Source organism: Falco rusticolus, chromosome Z (genome assembly GCF_015220075.1).
Source record: "Falco rusticolus isolate bFalRus1 chromosome Z, bFalRus1.pri, whole genome shotgun sequence".
NCBI classification, from domain to species: Eukaryota; Metazoa; Chordata; class Aves; order Falconiformes; family Falconidae; genus Falco; species Falco rusticolus.
Window position 1 is genome coordinate 81,696,709 of NC_051210.1, and position 12,136 is coordinate 81,708,844.

The following is a 12,136-nucleotide window of genomic DNA, read 5'->3' on the forward strand; positions in this document are numbered from 1 at the left end:
CCGCCGGCGCCGCCGTCGCCTGTCCCAGCCATGCGGAGGTTCATCCTTCTCCTCTGCGCCGGCGTCACCTGCTGCATCGCGGCGGGGGCCGCGCCGCCGGGAGGAGGTAGGTGGGCGGGCGCGGGACGGGCTCCCACGGGGCGGGGGGTGTCCCTGGGCTGGGTGAGGCTGGGGGCCGGTGGGGGGTCCCGGGCGCTTCGCTGACCCTTCCTCCCCCGTCTGTGCAGATGGCACCGCGGCGGAGCTGCTGGCGGAGGGGCGGGAGCGGGTGCCGCTGGCCAAGCCGCAGGTGAAGTTCCGCCTGCGCTCCACGCGTGACTCCGAGGAGGACGGCTGCCCGCTCGCCATCGGCCAGCGACAGCGCCTGGAGGGCTGCGGCTTCAACGTGACAGCGAAAACCTTCCTCATCATTCACGGCTGGACGGTGAGTGGGTCCTGCGCGGCTCTGGGTGACGCTCGGGCCGGCTGCTCCGAGGCAGCAGACTGCCCTGCGCCTCTAAAATACGTGGGACCCGCGACAAATTCTCACCTTTTGAGCGCTGCGACCTCCCAGGAGGTGCACCTGAGCTCTGCGGAGCAAAAAACACCCCTCCTGGAACCCAGCTTGCTCCCGACTCGCTGTATCACAAAAGGCAACCTGAGGTTTGCCCTATAACCCAACTGACCCACTGCCGGGAAGGTGGCACCGGGCTCGACGCGCACCTACAGGCGTCGTGGCGTTGCAGCTGCCTCCCCTCGGGCTGCCCGGTGCCCCGGCTCCAAAGCAGAGGGCAGGCCGCCACGCTCTGGCTTTCTGCTGCATTCGATGTGGCCGAGCGTGTGGCACGAGGGGGCTTATCAGCTCTGCCAGGGCTTAGGCGAACGGCCGTGCCAGGGCTGGAAAAGAATTTTTTGCAATCCATCAGAGTTTCTGAAACTGGAGAAAAAGAGTGATAAGGTGGCATGTAACGAATGCCTCTCCTGCCTGCCTTAAAAGGCGAGGTGGCTAATTACATCCCGAGTCTCTCAAAACCTGTTTTTCTTACACCCGTTAGTGTGGTGATGAGAAGTAGTGGGGCTTGCAGAGGAGCAGCATACAGCTGGAGTGGAATATGTAAATGATATACAAATAACTTAACTGTGAATGTGTAATCTTGGTCCTGTGAGCTGGAAACTAACACCCAAGTCTCTCTTTCTAGATGAGTGGCATGTTCGAAACGTGGTTGGGCAGCCTGGTGTCCGCTCTTCAGGAGCGGGAGAAGGACGCCAATGTGGTCGTGGTGGATTGGCTTTCGCTTGCGCACCAGCTCTACACCGATGCTGTGAACAACACGCGGATTGTTGGAAGAAGCATAGCGAGGCTGCTTGACTGGTTACAGGTAACGCGAGTTAACAACGGTCTCTGTCGTAACACTCCGGGAGGGACTGTTGCACAAGGGAACCAAGTATTCCCCAGCTCCCAGGCTGGCGCGCGGGAAAGGCTCTGGTGTAATCCCAGCCCGCAGGCTTGCTGGGGCAATGGCTCATAGCTAAGGTGCTGTGCTCAGCCCTTGTGCGAGCGCTTCCGCGCTGTCCTGGGAGATGCCGCTTTGCAGCGCGTTGGGCTCGGTGATTCTGAAATGCACTTCAAATTTAGGAGTCCTGTCTGAGCCACCTGAACTCCGGAGTTGCGCATGCAAAGCCAGCATTTGGCAAGAGGGTAGAAAAGCAGGTCCACGGTGCCATGCTTGGTGCATGAGTCCATGGCCAGTGCTGAGGTCTGCTGGCAGCTCCCTGAAGGAAGGCTGCTCCCGATCCTGCTTAAATGAAGAATATTGTAACTGGGGTTGGAAGCTGGGTACTGTGATCGGGGGCAAACCACAAGCACCATCCAAACTGTTCAGCTGGTATACTTGTCTTGGTGAAATAAAGAACAAAGCATGCTGGTCTGCCTCCTCCCTCCACACTCATCTTAGAATCTGGTCCTACAGATAGGAGTGGTGCCAGATGCCCTGAAAAAAAGGGGGGCAAGTTACCATATCTTTTTTTTCCCCTCCTTGCAGGAGAACCCACTCTTCCAGCTTGAGAACGTCCACCTGATTGGGTACAGCCTGGGTGCCCATGTTGCTGGCTTTGCTGGTAACCATGTCCATGGGACAATAGGCAGAATTACAGGCAAGTGGCTTTTTAAACAATCTTTTACCTTTCCTTAGCAGCACTGAGTTTCCCTGAAAAGGCTCCACTTCCTGTGCTGCTGTGCTGCTGTTTTGGGCTTGCTCACTCAGAAATTACAAATTTCCTGCTTGTGGCAGCAGTGGGGAGCATAGGTCTCTTCACATGAGAGAGCATCTTAATTTTGAACCCCAAATGTAGGGTTTCCATGAAAAACCTCTCAGAGGACAACCCAGTCTTGAGTATAAAGTTAAATGTCGGTTCAAAACAAGTCCAGCTCAAGGTCTTACTATCCAAATCCTAAGTCTGTGGGTGATACTGTTTTTGTAATTATAACTAGTAAACTAATGGAAGCAAGAGCTATCGAGTGCTGTCAGCATGGGATGTTTGGTCAAAAAAAACCAACCCCAAAACCGTCCCACCCCCTCATTCTGAAAAACATTTTTAAGAGAATGCTTCTGACTCCAGAGGAAAGCCGATTTCAACATGTGAGAACTTAAGGCATGGTACAAGGGGTTGCATTCAGCATTTAAACACTGCACTGGCAGTGAGAATTCCTCAGAGGCTAGCAATAAATATCTTAATTTAGTTAAGCAGGAAAATCACCTAACAGTCAAGTTGGGGAACGGCTCAGCTTCAGGTTGGGCATCAGGCTCAGAGGTTATCAGAACGTCCCCAAGCCACCATGGGATCTCGGATGCAGGGATTACCTGGCTGTTGCTTAAACTTGTATTATCCCTTCCATATGTCCAGTCTGAAAACAGACTAAATGTCACCAAGGCAGCTTTGGCTACCAGGGGTCTCTGTGGGGTACTAGACCTCTTCTGGTGTTCAGTCATCTGCTGCCTTTTGAAATATCTCTTCACTGCGACCTAGCAAAGACTCATTACTTCCAACAGGCCATCTGAAGTCATCACTGCAGAGCAGACTGGTGCTATCACTGGGCTGTATTGCACCAAATGTGCTATGGACCATCTCCCCTTCTTCCCTCAGTGAGCCCACGGGTGAAGACATCCTGGGAGACAGCATCAGCAATGAGGCAGGGACTGTCTTGTGTAGCACCTGGTTGGAAGGGCTGCCAGCAGCAGGTTCCTGGCTATATTCCATATGAAATAACTAAACTTCTTACCTGGCATCTTACGTACTGTCTCTTAACACCAGGCTTGGATCCAGCTGGTCCTATGTTCGAAGGAGTGGACCCCAGTAAGCGCCTCTCCCCTGATGATGCTAACTTCGTGGATGTCCTTCACACCTACACGAGGGAAACACTAGGTGTTAGCATTGGGATCCAGATGCCTGTAGGCCATGTTGACATCTACCCCAATGGGGGAGACTTCCAGCCTGGCTGCGGTTTAAGTGATGTCTTGGGAGCAATTGCCTATGGGAGTAAGTTCTCATTACTTATTTTGCCTCTGGTCAGCGTAGACTCCTCACAAATAGACTTGGGTTGATGCCGGGGGCTAATCTGATTTACAAGAGCAAAGAAAACCTTTTTTTTTCTTTCTCTTTTTTCCTTTTAAACTGCCTGTACTACTGGAGGTAGCTGCTAGAAGCTAGACCTGCTTTTAATTCTGAAGTAGCATGTTCTCACTCTTAACACCTGATGATAAACTATGGTCATCTTATGCTGGGTCTAGAATCCTGTTTAAAGCTCTCTTCATGGTAGAGAATAAGTGAACAGCCCTCTTCAGTTGTCTTCCACTAACCACTCAAATTGCTGCTGTTTGAAAAATGTTCAAGTTTTGCCATGGTCAGTTCATGTCAGCCTACAAAAAGGCACAGCTTACTAAGTCTTACCAACTGCCAGGGTGACAAATGCTTAAACAAAATGTATCCCTTGCAACTCTGCTTCTCTAGCAATTGGTGAAGTTGTTAAATGTGAACATGAGCGGTCTGTGCACCTCTTTGTGGACTCTCTTGTGAACCAAGACAAACAGAGCTTCGCGTTTCAATGTACTGATTCCAGTCGCTTCAAGAAGGGCATCTGCCTGAGCTGCCGGAAGAACCGCTGCAACGGCATCGGCTACAACGCCAGGAAGACACGGAACAAAAAAAACAGCAAGATGTACCTAAAAACAAGAGCTGACATGCCATTCAAAGGTATGCTTTCTTTCTCATTTAGAAAGAACATAGTCTCACCTCTAGAAGCACACTCCCAAAGTCAATGTCAGGAAAGATGTAGAGGTGGAAGAGTAGCACACCTCAAAGCAGCGCAGCACCAGGTGTTAGTCTTTCGCTGTTAGCTGGCTGCATTGCTGTCCTGTGGCATTACTGAGCTCCTTCCTCCATGTGGGATCAACAGGGCTTGGGCTGTAAGGACGCTCTGCCTTTTGAGCAGTACTGCAGTTCACATGTCATATGTGCAGACCTCAACCTGAGAGCAGTAGGTGTGGGGAGCCCTCCTACTACACTCCCTCCTTCACCCCTCCACTACAGAGTGGACCTGTTGTAGTTGTGTAAATGTCAACTGTGTAATCAGTAAGAGCAGGAAAAAAGTGGTTGATGATGACTGAATAAAGAAGGAGCTAGCCTTTGCCAGCCAACACTGTTTCACAGAGAGCAATGCTGAGCAATGTTGTCTCCCAACAAAGCTGGTTCCATCTGTGCTCTCCCTCTTTCTCTCCAGTCTACCATTATCAGATGAAAATGCACGTCTTCAGCTACACGAGCTTGGGAGAGGCTGATCCTACTTTCTCAGTCACCCTTCATGGCACCAATGGAGACTCTGAACCTCTCTCTTTAGAAATGTAAGTCGGCTGGCCCGTTGTGTGTACCTAAGGAGGCCACTGGGACTAGACAAGGTGTCATCATTCTTTTTCCTCTGGTTACATTAGCATTGCGCCCGAGCCTAGCAGCCTTACTTCATCACCATTCAAAAATCCTTTCATCCGGTAATTTAATATAATTTATTGCTGAGAAAGAAATTTGATGTGCCCAGTGTTCTACATATTAGTCTTCAGGGCTCATTGTTGAAGTACTTTGTTTTGCTTTTCCCCTCTACCACTGGGATAGTCTGAAAGCACCCATATCTCTGGAGGTATTGTTGACCTCCTTTAGCTTCTGCCAGAAGAAAACACAAGGCATGTCATTCCTCCCTAAGCTATAGAAGGATGGCTGAGCCAAATACATGATGCGTTGTGTTGAACCAGCTATCTAAGCTCACTTTCTTTAGTGTAATCAGGAATTAACTGGTGACAGTTGGATGTGGAACACTTGATAAGCTTCTGAGGGCTCTGTTTAACTTCTCACATGGCATGAACGAGCATCTGGCATGCTTCCATAGCGAAGAAACGCTGAGTCTCTGCTTGTCTTTCAGGCTTGATCAAATTGGCCTAAACGCTACTAACACCTTCCTGGTCTATACTGAAGAGGACATGGGTGAACTGCTAAAAATAAAGCTCACCTGGGAGGGAACATCTCAGTCGTGGTACGATCTATGGAAAGAGCTGAAGAGCTACTGGTATCGGCCTGCCAAGTCTTCCCAGGAACTGCATATCAGGCGTATACGTGTGAAATCTGGGGAAACGCAACAGAGGTAATAATTGCATTAGACTGCATGTGAGCTGGCTCGAAACCTAAATCAAAAGGAGAGATGCTCAGAATCTAGCAGATGAAGCTGGGGTTTTGAACTTAGTTGGTATCCTGAGCCGTCTTTCATTTTTAGTGTTACCAGCTAACACTCCCCCATGGCATAGCAGAGCGGGTTACGTGCCAGCGTGAGGTTGCAAACTAGGCTTTAAGCAAAACCAGGCACCGCAGGTCAGATCTGGGTGTTCTTTTGCTTTATTTACTGTGAAGCTGTCTCGTCTGCCCCTGGGGATTAAATTAGCCCACTATGAGATGGTTTAGGTGACATGTGAAGGGTTAAAGTACTGACAGCACCAAAAATACTGAGGCATAGATGGGCATGGCTATTATTTACAGCCATAATGTGCTGATCTGGCATAACCAGCTAGACCTAAAACTGCAACCGGTAATGGGGTGACTCCAATTCCTTAAACGCTGTGGTGCTCCCCTGAGATCTCTAACTGGAAAGCCACATGAGCAGCCAACAAGAGGTAAAGGTGCAAAGCATGTAGCACTGCACTCCCAAATCTTGTATGAGTCTTGTTCTGCACGTAACCCAGATATGTCCAAGAACAACAGCTGATGTTGACAATTTCCCACATTTCTCAGAGCTTTAAATACTATCATCTGTAAGGTATTGTGCATCCTGGTTTCTACAATCTATGAAACACAGGGATAATAAAAGCAAAGGTCCCCAAATAAAACATTAAAGCAGGAAAGAAAACAGCCATTCAACAGGCTAATGGCATATCAAGATGCTCCACAGGAGGGATGTCAAATCAAAGAACTTGTCCTAGAATTAGCTGCAATCCATCTCACATGTTATTTGTTGATCACGGAGACAGCAGGCACCTCCTCTTGACTTCTCATTCCTCCCCCTAGGTTTGCTTTCTGTGTGGAGGATTCCCAGCTAACCAGTATAACTCCGGGCAAAGAGCTCTGGTTCGTGAAGTGCACAGAGGAATGGCGAAAAAGGTAGGGAAAAGTCAGCAAAAAGAAAGCCTGTCTGATGCACATGGCTGTGCTGGGATGAGTGGAGCTTTTCTTTTATTTCTTTAGACTCCTGGAACCTCTTTTCTTTCAAAAAAAGAATAATTCTACTCTAGATTCCCAGCTATTAGACTTAATTTTCATGTATGCCCCTGAACTATCACTATTTAGGTGATATCCCCACTTCTGATCTTGGTTTGTCATCTTGTACCTTTACATTCTTACCACCAAATTGGTGTAACACAGTCCTTGGGCCTAAAGAGCCTGTCTGCTTGCTGTCGTGGTAGGTGCTAAAAATGAGGTGCTACCAATACCCGAGATCTGTGTGCAATAGTGGCGAGCTAATTAGAGGCATCTCTTAACTGCCCTGTAAAAGAGCGGAAAGCTCAAGTGCAGGGAGTTGCCTCAAAGATCGTTTCAGCCTGGTAGGAGACCTTGAGGTGCCAAGAAATCTCTTGATTAAAATTTGAGCTCAAACTGCATGAGCAAGGCACCACTGAGGACTCGCCGTGGTGTTACGGGGCTGACTCCTGACACTTCATCTCCGGCTGTGCTAATCTCTTCTGGGTCAGAAGAGCGCAAACTCAGCTGTTGCCAGAGCATCTCAGCCCTGCTTAACCTCTGGAGGGACTTTCCAGATGCTGAGGATCAGTCCTCAGAGATGACTTCCAGTAAGTCAGGTCCCAGCGGTGGCAGTTTGATTGCTTCAGACTGCCTCTCATCGTCTTTTGAATGAACCCCTGTTCATTTGACTAAATGACAGTCTCCTTCAGATGAAGCCAGCCTTTTGGCCTTTCTTAAATTTCAATTTGTAAACTTAGAGCTTTGTCACTTCTATTCGGGAGAGGAAATGCTTGTTTGGACTAGCAAAGCCCTGTGGAAGTTGTGCTTTGCACAACCCTCTCGGGCTGCAGAGCTGAGCTCAGAAACGTGAGCTGGTACCGTTCCAGGCTTGGCAGAAACCAGCAAGCTGGGCTACAAACGGTAGCAAACGATTCTGTGAATGAAACCCCTGTGCAAAAACTTGTTGCTCTGCCACAAGGCTTGAAAGATCAAGTCAACATTCCTGCAGGTACAATAAAAAGGCTGTTTTGATATGCTACTCAGTAACCCCCATAAAACAGAATTGCTGGCAGATGTGCTTTTCCTGCTTACTTGTGGTAGTACAGCTTTTGCATGAGGCAGAGGAGCAGAGCTGAGCTCCAGCGCACTCTGGTTTCAAGGAACAGTCCTTCCTCCCAGAGATCACAAGCAATTACTTGCTGCTCTGCTCTCCGTTCCTGCCAAGTCCCTGGAAGGTTACAGTTCCCTGCTTGGAGATTGACTCTGCAAACATCTGTCCACCCTGAGTGGATCTGAACAGGCAGAGTCTAGTGTCAAAACCTGTAGTTTCTGTTTGCAGCCTGCTTGCGTGCATAATGCCTGCTTCAGGCTCTCATCTGGTAGCTACTGGGCAAAGTGCTGTTTTGACAAAATAAAATACCGACCTGTACTGTCTAAACCTGTTCTTAGTGTCCCAGAGAGTTTCCTAGGAATTCTTTATTACTCCTTAACTTCTGCATTTAAGTAGATTGGTTCCCCCCCCCCCCCCCCCTCTGCTTTTCCCAGGTCCGTCTCAAATTTGCTCTGAAGACTTCTCTAAAGACTCACAACTGAGCAACCTAGATGCACAAAGACCACACAGGTGGCAAGATGCTGTGGCAAAAATCTGGCTTGGTAGCACTTAAAGCAGCTGGCTCTTCAGGACAAAGCATCTTGGATCAGGTGCAAGAAACTGAGGAGCAACTGATGGACCATGGTCCTAGTCCTAGAGTAACTAAAACTACATTCTCCCTTCCCCAAGGAGCCTGGTTTGTGCATTTAACCTTACCATGACCTGTTGCACGCTGTGTTTCTTGCCCTGCTCCCATTAACCAGGACTATGGACGAGATCCTCACAGATCTAGATCTCAGCAATGATCTTCTGGTTTGCCTGCCAGTGGAGTTGAGAAGATAACCATGCTAACTGCCCATCAGGCTGTGGGTGACAGAGCTGCAAGAACAAATTAGCATCTACTGTAGGAGTTACCATGGGTGCGACAGCACTATGGGCTGTGGGAAGATGAGACCAGCACAGGTCAGGCATGTTGGGGTTGTTCCGGGGAGGGGTGGGAATAAGCACAATGCCACTTAACTTCAAGTTGTCCTTTGCTTGCCTTAAAAATAATCTGTTCTGTGTCTGGCTAATACTGAAGTCTCACTGTGTTACCTTACAAGAAGGTATACTCCGTCCTCCCTGGGCCTGGGGCAGAGCACGGTGGAGGTGGCAGGTGGTGGAGATGGCAGCTTGCTCCCCGGCCAGTGCCTGCAGCGAGGCTGTCCCGTCCCACACGTTGGTCTCGTCATAAGAGGCAAAAGGCTGCTGCCCTTCCACCAGCTGCAGGGGAGGAGGAAGGCAGTGAACCACGCTGCCTCAGGAGAGCTCTGCACCAACCCTTTTAACTACTGAGTGCGTTCACCTCTGTTCAGCTGCTGCTGTAGTACCAGTGCGTAATTAAGGCCTTATTTACGTGCAAAGAATTTCACTGAGCCACACAGATGACACCCTGCCCTCACTGCCTCATCATCCCAGGCTGATTCCTGGTGCCAGGCAAATTGGCTTTGCCCAGTTTGACAGACTCTACAGCTGTCCCGTTTGCTATAGCAGAGTGGACCTTGTCAGAGGTGAACTAGAATTTATTTATTTTTTTTTTTTGGAAGGAGACTTGGTGTAACAACTCCTAAACTTTTGTCATGCAGAAAGGCAATCTCAAAAAAACCAGTGTTGACAGGTGGTGCACTGAGTTCTGAAGACTTAGCAAGTCCTTTTGAGGCCTGCAATGCTCTCAGCTTTTGTAAAGCTTCAAGCCAACCAAAGCAAGCACATTTGGAGACTTCGCACCCACCCCCCCCACCCCACCCCCCCCTCGGTTTTATGCAAAGGGTTTAATAACTGAAGCCTTTAGTACATATCTGTGACTTGTCACCGTGCCATACTTAAGAGTGGTTTCAAAGCCCTGTGTGTATATTGTGGGTTTTGTATGACTTAAAATATAATTTATTTCTTGTATTGTACATATGTAAAGTTTTAAACGTTTTGGGTTTGAGTAACAGTTTTTATAAGATTTTAAGACAAAATAAAGGGCTTCGTAAAAATCAGTGAAGTCTTGTTACTGATCTACCACAAGCTTTGACGTGCCTCACCAGGACAACAGTCTATGGCCACCTTGTCCCTCTTCTGCAGGTCACTGAGACCAGCCGAAGGAGGACGCAAAGGCAAAGCAGCGGCCAGGTGGGTGCTGGCAATTAGGTGCCTTTATCCAGCACCCTCCTTCCAGGTCCTCTCCAGGCTGCGCTGCCATGGTGGGCTTGTTCCTTCCACCCACACCCCCAGTACCTTCAGGAATAGAGCAAAGTCACTCTGTATCCACTCCTGTGTTGCCCATCATACAACATCACAGGTTTTCTTCTACTTTGGCGGAGCAGGGAGGACATGATTTCAACAGTGCCTGATAGATTATTATTATTTTTTTTGGACCAAGTGTATGTACAAAATAAAAATCCCTGTTTGGGTAGCAGTAGAGGGGCTTTCTGTCTGCCCCCTCCCCACAATGGCTGTAAGACACATCCAGCAGGGGAGACTAACAAAAACATTAACCTTCTCTTCCCACCCTGGGTGGTGTTTTGGTTTTTTTTTTTCCAGCCACAGCAATGTCACTACTGCTTTTGGCTGGGAGAAAGCAACATTTTGTGTTACTTGCTGTCTATGCCTACTACAGTGAACACAGTGAACTCTGGAAAGACCACTGCTACTGCACCAGGACAAGTTAGGGCAAACTCCCTCTTCTCCATGGATTTCAAGCATTAATGCTTTTTTTCTCCATCATTTTTTTTTCCCCTGAAATGCTTCACCTTTGCCTGACTTCCATGGCTACCCCATTGGCAAACCCTTTTAAGCAAACTTACCCAAGTCTGACCATGAACCGAGTTTTTCCAGCACCATCAAATTTAAGGAAACCTCTCATCATGCCCTGCCTGTGCCTGACACAAAGCAGTGGCACAAATCCAACAGCAACAGAATGACTTTGCAAACAAAGTAAATACCTCCAAGCTGTGGCAGATTTACATGAAATTGCTTAGGCTTTTCCTATGAAAAGCCCAGCGATGCTTTTGTAGGTTTGTACCACTTTTGTAGGTTTGGCTGGGCGATGGGGAGGCTGTTTGATGCTTGTAGGTTCCCAGTTATTCTGCACCCCAGAGCTGGAGGTGGTGGGTTTTTTTTCCCTGATGTGTTCCCATGGGGCTACCTTCCACACCATGCAAAAAGGAAGGACGCTAATACCAGATGTGATTCCAGGCATCTGGGACTCATTTTTGTGCATGCTGCCCCTTGGATACAGCTGCAGCGCCAGGGCTGGTGCCTCTTGCAGGGTGATTTCCTTGCAAGGACAAGCAGGGGTAGGGCCCTTTCACATCCAGCTGCTCTCTACAAGGAAAAGGGTGAAGAATATAAACTCACAAGAGAGGAGGAACAGGATGCAGCTCTTTCGCATCCATGGGCATCCCCCTCCAGGCATCTGCCCCATCACACAGCAGATGCAGGTTCCCAAATGCATCACTCCTGCTGCTCATTAACATGCATCCCTTGCATGCACAGCTCCCCTTGTCTAATGCACAACCAAACCCACAGAACCAAAAACACACGCACACATAAAATTAAAAAAGAAATGCTCCCCTCTTTAAGTCTGTAATGAGTTTCAGATCAGCCCAGCAGGCACATCCCAAATGTGTGCCAGGCAGGGCTGAGGCTGCAGGCTGGACCTGCTGTGGGGCTGACCACTGCCAGCCCGGCATCCCTCCCACTCCCCCAGGTTTATTTGGGAATCGCTTTTTCACAGCCACTCCATTCAGCCCCGCGAGTCAGGTCCCACCAAATGTCTGGCCGCGTCTCCAGAGGAACAACACATCCCACACGGGGAATGCTCTATAGCCCCCCTTGCCCCCCACCAGCCGGGGCTGCCCCAGCTCTGGCATCTGAGTGCAGGCACCTGCTCCCGTGAGTGGCAGCGGTCGGGATGTTTCAACCCAGCAGAGCCCCGCATCCCTGCTTTGGAAGCTGAACACAAAGTCTGTTCAGAGTTTGCTTCCCCATCTTCCACTGTCACACCACCCCTTTGGCTGGTGCTGTGAGACGGGCACGGGAGACGCTGGCCATCTCACACGGACAGTTCCCAAGCTACAAAACCCTGGGTGGGATAAATCCAACACAACAGCTGTGTTTAAGAAGCAAAAGATGAGCCAATCCTTGCGGGAACAAGGACAGCACATTCTTTGCTGGTGTCATGTGCTGAAAGAATGAGGCAGCCCCGCTCCCCCAGGTAAAGCTTTTCCATGGTCTCCAAAAGCAGCCTCACCGAAAGATGATCGTGAC

General features: G+C 49.3%; 1 protein-coding gene across 1 annotated transcript; it reads left to right on the forward strand.

Moving 5' to 3' along the window:
* On the forward strand, positions 1 to 9,854 carry LIPG (lipase G, endothelial type). The gene is made up of 10 exons (XM_037374144.1): positions 1 to 106; positions 228 to 424; positions 1,179 to 1,358; positions 2,022 to 2,133; positions 3,292 to 3,516; positions 3,988 to 4,230; positions 4,757 to 4,877; positions 5,447 to 5,665; positions 6,580 to 6,672; positions 8,296 to 9,854. Exons 1-10 carry the CDS (start codon positions 31 to 33, stop codon positions 8,315 to 8,317), a joined length of 1,488 nt encoding a protein of 495 aa, XP_037230041.1. The 5' UTR covers positions 1 to 30; the 3' UTR covers positions 8,318 to 9,854.
* Positions 9,855 to 12,136: the final 2,282 nt, after the last annotated feature.

Bases quoted from the DNA above. Each gene is read 5' to 3' on its own strand.
- LIPG (XM_037374144.1), top strand. From the start codon at position 31: ATGCGGAGGTTCATCCTTCTCCTCTGCGCCGGCGTCACCTGCTGCATC. The intron at 2,134-3,291 runs GCAAGTGGCTTT...TCTTAACACCAG, and splicing joins GACAATAGGCAGAATTACAG to GCTTGGATCCAGCTGGTCCT. The intron at 4,231-4,756 runs GTATGCTTTCTT...CTTTCTCTCCAG, and splicing joins AGCTGACATGCCATTCAAAG to TCTACCATTATCAGATGAAA.